Genomic DNA, 9,012 nt, shown 5'->3' on the forward strand with positions numbered 1-9,012 from the left:
TTTGCAGCCAAAGAAGTAACCCTCATCTTTTCATTTAACCAATAAAACAATAAATATTTTGAAAAATGTTTAACATCGGTCTGCTACATGTGATTCTTTCCATAAATAAGTGTTACATATCCTGTCTCCGACATCGGCTTTAATGTCTGTCTCACTATAACAAAGAGATGTATCGTGTGATCTCCGCTTCTCTCCAGTGGCTCATCGGAGAAAGTTGTAGTGGCATTTGCAGATAGCCATATGAAATAGCCTCTCCAAAACTTCACTACTCAAATGAATAACAATTCAATCAGTGTATTCAATGTGTAATCAACGACGACTTTTGTTTCACTTTTGTACTAGATGTTCAACATCTCCAAGTTGCACTTCACCTCCTTGACGTCCATATTCATCCTGGAACAACAACTCTATCTGCTCCAACGATTTACCTTTTGTTTCTGGAACATATTTATAGACGAATGCAACAGACAATGCGGAGATTGCTGAAAAGATTAGGAAGGTACCACCAACAGTAATTGCATGTGAAACGGAGAGGAAAGACATAGCAATCAGGCCACTGCACATTCTATTACCTACTGCCCCGAGCCCTGAAGCTTGAGCACGAACCCTTAAGGGAAAGATTTCAGATGTTAAAACCCAACAGACTGGACCGATCCCCACTGAGAAGAATGCTACATTGCCACAAACAAATAGTATTGCTAGCGCGATGCTAATTGATCCTTCTTTCATTAAAATTAGAGTGATGCCCACGCCAAACAAACATGTTGTCATACCTATTGTACTCACATAGAGCAATGGCTTTCGCCCGACTTTGTCAATGAGAATGATGGCTATTAGTATAAACGCTGTCTTGCTTACTCCCACAGCCACAGTAGCAGCCAGAAGTTTTGATTCATCCTCAATACCAGCTGCTTTGAAAATTGCAGGACTGTAGTAAACAGTTGCGTCAATTCCAGTAATCTGTTGGAAACATTGAATTCCAATACCAGTGATCAGCATCCTACGTAGAGCAGGAGAGGGGCTCAACAATTCACGCCACACAGGTTTCTCTTCATATTTGTCTGTGTTTGTGGTTCCAGCAGCTAGTTGTATTTCCGCTAGTCTCTCCTCAACTTCCCATTCATTTTCATTTGTTTTCATTAGAACTGACCTTGCTTCTTCTACTCGGTTCTGCAAGACCAACCACCTTGGTGACTCAGGGATGATGAAGAGAGCCACTCCAATGAAGACCGAGGGAAGAATTCCAACAGCAAGCATTACCCGCCAGCTTATATGTGCTGAAAGACCAGAGAATGCATAATTAGATACATAACCGAGTAAAATCCCTAGATTTATGAAAATCTCAGGAAATGATGTGAGAGAGCCTCTAGCAATAGTTGGTGATATCTCAGCTATATAGACTGGTGCAATCATGACGCCAAAGCCTATGCCAACCCCACATAAAATCCTTCCTACCATTAGTATTTCGAACGAAGGAGCAATCGTCATTACAGCTGCCCCTGTTTGAAATACAACAGCAGCTAACCCCATTGTCCACTTTCTACCAATTGCATCTGACGTTCTTCCACCAGCTAAGCTACCTAAAAGTGAAATTATGCTCAAAACACCAACAAGAACTTCTTGTTGAACTTCTGTTATTTTCAAATCTTCTTGAATAAATAAGATTGCTCCACTCATGACACCTACATCTGCAAATAAAAAGCACAGGTGTCGAAATTAAGCTTTATGAAATCGAACATAAAGTCTGCTTCGTAAATTGATGAAATGTTCAAATGCATCCCCCACCCCGTCCCCCACCTTGGATTTTTGTTTTCCCATACTCTTAAACCAAGTAGTACATATTTAAAATGCGTTATAACACATAACCCTGAGTTCTATGCATAACTTGTAAAAGGAGATGAGAATTGTAACTCTTTCTTTTGAATTCTCATTGATAAAGAATGTTATTTCTCCACTAATAATGAACTACAACTTGCAGAAACTGGACTATTAGTTAAATATTTTCTAGATTAAATGCAAAGAAGTAAAGGGTACATTATTTATGCAAATAGAAGCTCCATCCGTATGTACTTCTCCTTGCTTATGATTCATTTATTCATTGTGGAAAGCCTCTTGCTTTTGCTGTAGAATTCATTTTCCGACTCGTAACGAAGGGAGTTTCTTCCTTCCTATGACAGCTTTTGGTGTAAGGCTCTAACCCATCACAAATACGTAATCAGATGTTTTAAATTAATAAAAGTGTCATCATTTAGCACTCCAAGATTGTAACTATGTTGTTAACATAAAACAACTATCAGTTCTTGCCAAAGGATTTATCTACTTCAATCTTGACTCACATGCAATTTCTCCAGAGACAAGCATTCACACATGCTAATTTAACTTGATAGAGAGGCTATTTCTGATAGACCCTCGACTAAAATAAAGCATCCCAGACAGTTCGAAAAAGGGGAAGCGAAGCAATACTGACAACAAAATAATAAGAAATGGAGAGAAGTATATAATAGACTGAAGAACGAACTGTCAGGCAGCCCGGTGCACTAAAACTCCCGCGATGCGCATGTTCCGGGGAAGGCCGAACCACAAAGGTTATTATACGCAGCCTTACCCTACATTTCTGCAAGAGGCTGTTTCCACAGCTTGAACCCGTGACCTTCTAGTCACATGACAAAAACTTTACTAGTTACTCCAAGGCTCCCCTTCTGAAGAAGGAACAGTCACGACAACAAAATAATGCAATAGCCATAGCACAAAAACCACAAGCAATATCCGAAATCGAAGAACAAGAAACTATGAAAATACTGCTAATACTAGTAGTAAGAAGGAAGGTCCAAGTATGACCACAAGTGTATCCCACGCGAAAGCGTGAGAACCCCCAACTAACAACTAACCTTCTATCCTAATCTCCGACGTCCAAACTCTCCTATCTAAGGTCATATCCTCAGCAGGCTCAAGATGAGAATAATTAACAGTCTTCTTCAAAATTTAGTACAATATGTCCAGCAGAAGTCAAAACTCAAAACACAAAGTGGAGTCAATGTAAAACATAAATCTTGAAAAAAAAGTCAACCTTTAGGAATTAGAATATATCACGCCAAGTTTCAATAACATACCGCAAAATTAGAAATACTAATTACTTTGATTCACAATATATAGGGCAAAGTGCATAAATGTACAATTATAAAAAGTTGTTTACCATAGCCAAGAAGGACATTGTTAAGAGAAGCAAAAACAGCACAACCAAAAACATATTTTCTGGTACTCTTTTTCCTTCTCTCCAACTGATGATGATGGTGCGAAGGATCATCATCATCATAATCTGTAAACTCAGAATCCATCCTCTTGTACTTGTTCTTTCTCCCCAATGGAAAATCTGACAACCCCATCTCCCCATTTCCATTTTCTTGGATACCTTCCATACCCATCTACCTTTCTATGACCCAAAATTCTTTTAACTGAAAAAAACAGAAACTTTAAAAATTACTACTAATAGATTTTTTGACCCAAAAATCCAATTTTTAACTGAAAAAACACACTTTGATCCAAAAATCCAATCTTTAACTGAAAAAACAGAAAATTTGAAAGCTACTAGTACATGTTTGACCTAAAAAATCCAATCTTTAACTGAAAAAACAGATAATTTGAAGTTACTCCCAAAAATCCAATCTTTAACTGAAATAACAGATGTTTTGACCCAAAAATCCAATCTTTAACTGAAAAAACAGAAGATGTGAACTTACTGATTGAATTTGTGATCCAAAATCCAATCTTTTAACTAAAAAACAGAATTTTTACCCAAAAGTCCAATCTTTAACTGAAAACACAGAAAATTTGAAGCTACTAATTGATTTTTGGACCCAAAAATCCAATGTTAAACTGCAAGATTGGATTTTGGGAGTTGGGTTTCAGTTTAAAAATCAAGATCTGGAATAAAATGAATTAAAAAATAATTTAAAAATTAGGAAACAAGACAAGTGGGACAATTTTTACTATTTGTTTTGAGTGATATAGTACATCACCCGGCCTTGACCATATAAATTTTGAATTAAAGAATGTGGAGCTTTCAAATATACATTTATACAGCGTAAGACTTGGCACATTTGCGGTACATTTCATGTTGGTATATCAATTTTTAGTAGCCTAATCAAATGGGAGTTTCTTAGAAGGTACAATTGCTATGTGAAATGTTATCATTGACTTTATTTCCATTATTATCAATGTCATTGTCTAATCACGGAATAACTAATCTCAGAATTAGTAATTTCAAATTAACTTGTTTTATAACCAAACAACCTCTTAATGGTTTGAATTAACTTTAAAATATAGTAAGTTTTTTTGTACTTTTATTTTTAAATTGCCGTCAAATCCAATATTAGTCCTATTTGTTAGCTTTTAGGAATTAGCAGGCAACAACCAGAAAAGAAATGTACCAATTACCATAAGATGAATGTCACGCAAAAGGTTGCCTCTCTAAAGAGGAGAAGAAATTACCCTTTTTAAAAGTAACAACGTTAATTGCATGCAATAAGTTACTGTGGTGTAGTGGTTATCACCTCAGACTTTTACACTAAAGGTCCCCAGTTCGATCCTGAGCAGCAACACGTGCGCTTTTACATTTTCTCATTTTCTTATCCATGCAAGGGTACTTTTTTCTTATACATGCAAGGGTAGTCCGGCCTTTTTTCAGACCTAGTGTTTCTTTTTCCATTTTTCTTACATATGTTTTTGCAAGTTCATTTTCTTACACATGCTTTTACGGGTTTAAGGGTAAGACTGTGGTTTAACCCTTTTTCAGATCCAGTGCTTCTTTTTTTTTTTTCATTTTCTTACACCTGCTTTTGCAAGTTCAAGCCGCGGTTATAGCCACTTCCATAAATATAAGGTAAGAATCTGTATAATAGACTTCTATAGTGCAGCCCTTTTTTGGATCAGCGCAGAAGTTTTAGTGCATCAGACCACCTTTTTTACTTTCTAAAATATTTTCCATGCATTGGCCAATTTTCTTTTCCGAATCCACCGCTTCTTTTCCATTTTCTTACACATGACTTTGCAAGTTCTAGCCTCTTGCAGAAATGTAGGATAAAATTGCGTACAATAGACTTCTGTGGTCCAATCATTTTTTGGATCCAGTGTATAGAGGGAGTTCTAGTACACCGGACCACCCTTTTTATTTTCTAAAATATTTTCCATGCATTGGTTATTGTCGATCTGTTGACGGGCATATCGACGGCTGTCTCTATTGTATTTTAGATGTAATGAATTATAGTATTAAAATTGTTTACCTCTACTTGTAGAGGGACCTTTCACTTGTTCAAGAGAAAATGTGGACTTTCTTTTAGCTACCTGCCTTGCATATATTTGTTTTGCTACTATTATTTTCCTCCAAACATAACTTGGCAAGAAGATACTCATGCTTTGTTTTTGCATTCAAGCACTTCCCCTTTTTCAGTGTGTTTACTTATTTACGTTGTCAGATTGTAGTGTGTTTTTTAAAAACATTTCCTGTGGCCTTGTTTCAACTTGAGGCCATATTGCATATAACAATGGGTAAAATTGCTGCCTTACGACCATGACGTCACAGGTACAAGCCGTGGAAACAGTTTCTTACATAAATACCGGCTAAGACTACATACAAAAAACCATGTGGTTTGGCCCTTTCTAGGGCCCTCTGTATATAGAAAGTTCTAGTGCACCAAATTGCTCTTTATTGCATATAATAATGTTGAAAATTTCAAGGCTAGATGTGAAGGCATTTCTTTTCACCAGCTTTTACAAGGGAAGCTGACCAATCTCTACATAGAATATGAGACAGCTGCAAAATTATGGAAAAGATAAAGTTCCCTTTATTTCAGTATGCTATTATTCCATCTCAAAATCCAAATACATTCTGTAGGCATTTCTATCTGAAGAATAGTAGCCTTCCACAAGACTATCCACTTGGAAACCAAGTTTCTTATATAGCTGCATGGCTGCAATCCTTGTAGGATCTACATGAAGTGATATCCGGTGAACATTTCTTGTTCTGCATTTCTGCACTGCTGCCTTCAGCAATATCTCTCCATGGCCTAGTCCCCTGTAATTCTCTTTCACTAATGCCATTCCACAGGAAAGTAACATCAGTAAGCAATTATGAAAATATTTTAAATGTCAAAAATGAAGGAATATTGTAAATGAAACTCTTTCCCCTCTTTTTTCAACTTGTGATGATTCACTTAGGCCAGAGACCAATACGAAAAAAGACAGGCATGTAGCGGAAGCAAACTTTTTCTTACTGGTAAGGATCACGATAAGAAATTCATAACCACAGAAAGAACCAAAGTAATTCTTTAAAGAAAACAAAGAAAAATAATCATCACATGAAAGATGGTTCTTTCTTCAATGCAATGATGGACAATGCTTCCCCTGACTTATCAGGAATATTTACTGATAATATCAATTTACCTTCTGTCATTCTCTATAGTGATTCAATATGATGGCGTTCAGAGAAAGATTTAACTGAAATCTCACGCGAAACACCTTAAAAACAAGTGCTAGCTATTTCAAGATTTGTTCTTTCCTCAATAGTATATACAGTAAGCTTTAATTAGTTTGAGGGAGGACATATTTTGGTTAGGTATGATATAGCCTATGGAGTCATGCAAATCCTGAGCAGCTAAACTAAATGGCAGCATCTCTTTCACATTTGCTAAACACCTTGTTCAATTCTTCGTCCGAGAGGTGCCAGCAGGTCATTGTTAACATATCAGTTCCTCGGAGGGGAAAAATGCATAACACCACTCTAACTGAGAGACTTGGATCCTTCAAAAAAAAAATGATGCAGATTCCAACAGAAGCAATTTTTCTTACCTCTATGTTCGTAGAGATCAGAACTTGTTTGGCAAATGCATTCAAGCATATTCTTCTTAGAAAGACATCTTTTTTGTAGATGAACTACTCCAAAATAGGTATTTTTATCTATTGAATGTTCAAGTTATAGTCACATTCACACTTCTGATGTTCTTTCTCATACGCAAACATTAGCAAAGAGACGCATTTAAGTTCCTCGTGATTATAACTTGCTATCTTAAATCACATTGGTCACATCCAATCCTGTGAATTCTACCTCGTCGTGCAAAAGTTCATCCCCAACCTAATGTGGATCACACTGGTACAAGTTTCATAGACCAGTGTCAACTACCAATTGCAAGCACAGTAGTGCCTCTAGAAACGAAGTATCCTTGAATCTAATGATTCCTAATCTTTTCTCCATCCCAAAATCGATATGCTTAGCAATAGTTACACATGTTAGACAACTAATAGAGAGGCCATAGTTGTCATTTCGCCTGCTATTAAACTTATAGGCTCTTTTATAAATGTCGAGAAGTAATCTGACAGCAATTGAGCTGCAACTTCAGATAAACACTGTTAGATGGTAATGGATCAGATGCTACTTAGTAATTAAAGCATCTCAACTTTCCAACATACTGTTTCAACTTCAGTCCCAATCCAAGAATACCAAGAGTTACAATTAAAATTCCACACTAACCAACAAGAACTGATTAGCAAGGAACTACATCCACGATCCCATCACCTCAATTTTAGGATCTCTCAATCAATGAGTGCACTTTATCTCCTTACATTTAACAACAACAAGAACAATATATCCCGTGTAATGCCACAACTGGGGTCTGGGAAGGGTAACGTGTACATATTCTTACCCCTACCTTGCGAAGATAGAGAGGTTGTTCTTGATAAACCCTCAGCCAAACAATCTCATATAGCAGCTTAGAACCTATTTGAATGAGCTTATAACTTGCGACTTTAAAACAAGTACTTAAAAACACTTTTTATTTTCTCCAAACACTACAAAACAGCTTAAAAGCTATTTTAGCTTAAAAGCACCTAAAATAAGTAAATCCAAACAAGCTCTTAAGGCTCATTTGGCTGGTGAACCAGTTATCCTTATTAACCCACCCTCAATATGGGATTAAAAAACACTACAATTCCGGAATAACTAATTCCAACCAAACATGGAATAAACTCATCCTAAAATTATTCCAAGATTAGTTATCCCTTATCCCTCATACAAAACGAGTCCATAGAATCCGATCCAAGAATATTACTACAACTATAATGCCTCAATAATCAGATTAAATTCAATAATAAGACCAATTACTAACACAAAAATCTACACCCAAACAAAAAAAAGTATGCAAGATGAAAAGGAATTTTCTTATTCAAACCTGCTAATTTAGTGATGCAAGCACAAAGAGAAGAAGGCCAAGAGTACATAACATAACCAGCAACATCTCCACCCATTTGAATGTAAAGCAACCCACTGTTCTTCTTTTTCAGTTCTTCATCAAAAGATCTAGCTAATGATTCGTGTTTGGGGAAAATCTTTTTCTCTATTCTCACTATGTCTTCAACTAATTTAGACCAATTTGGTGAATTTCTTTGTAATTCAATTATTACTCTTGTTACCATTTTTCTTGGATTTCCTATTTCTCTGTTGTTGCATTAGGTTAACAAGAATCAACTTTCTGACCAAAAAAAAAAAAAAACACAAGAATCAACTTGTATAATGGGTCGGGTATTTTTTGTTGGAGAGGACAAATATAACACCTAAAATTAAAATAATTTAATAAAATTAATTTTAAATTTAAAAATTCAATAAATAGCAACCATCATAATCATTTATACGTAGTCTCGCAAATTAGGTTTCTTTCTTTTTTCAGTCTAACCTGCAGAAGTACTTTTGAATACCCACTTTAAATTTAACTAGCTGTTTCTTGTGCTTAATTGTCTTTTTTGTGTGTTTATTGTTCAAGTAACTAATGACCTTATATGCTCCCTTAGTTTCATTTTATTCGTTTTAAATTTTTTAATTTATTATTCCATTTTATTTTATCTTTTTTACTTATCAAGACGAGATAATTTTTTTTTTGTATAATTAATTACTCCTTATTATTAGTATTCTTGAAAAAGAAAAACGTTGCAAAGATAAGTACCATTAAAAGTACACTATTAAGAATA

The 9,012-nt window shown here is 35.6% G+C and overlaps 2 protein-coding genes across 2 annotated transcripts; both read right to left on the reverse strand.

Annotated features, from left to right (window-relative positions):
• Window positions 1–4,142, reverse strand: LOC107842311 (probable polyol transporter 4). Its single transcript, XM_016686077.2, has 2 exons — window positions 3,194–4,142; window positions 1–1,688 (listed from the first exon to the last, which is right to left on the reverse strand). The coding sequence occupies exons 1-2, from the start codon at window positions 3,420–3,422 to the stop codon at window positions 328–330; spliced, it is 1,590 nt and encodes a 529-aa protein (XP_016541563.1). The 5' UTR covers window positions 3,423–4,142; the 3' UTR covers window positions 1–327.
• Window positions 4,143–5,682: 1,540 nt separating this feature from the next.
• On the reverse strand, window positions 5,683–8,788 carry LOC107842310 (putative [ribosomal protein S18]-alanine N-acetyltransferase). Its single transcript, XM_016686076.2, has 2 exons — window positions 8,220–8,788; window positions 5,683–6,086 (listed from the first exon to the last, which is right to left on the reverse strand). The coding sequence occupies exons 1-2, from the start codon at window positions 8,461–8,463 to the stop codon at window positions 5,857–5,859; spliced, it is 474 nt and encodes a 157-aa protein (XP_016541562.1). The 5' UTR covers window positions 8,464–8,788; the 3' UTR covers window positions 5,683–5,856.
• Window positions 8,789–9,012: the final 224 nt, after the last annotated feature.

This window comes from Capsicum annuum, chromosome 9 (assembly GCF_002878395.1).
Source record: "Capsicum annuum cultivar UCD-10X-F1 chromosome 9, UCD10Xv1.1, whole genome shotgun sequence".
NCBI lineage: Eukaryota > Viridiplantae > Streptophyta > Magnoliopsida > Solanales > Solanaceae > Capsicum > Capsicum annuum.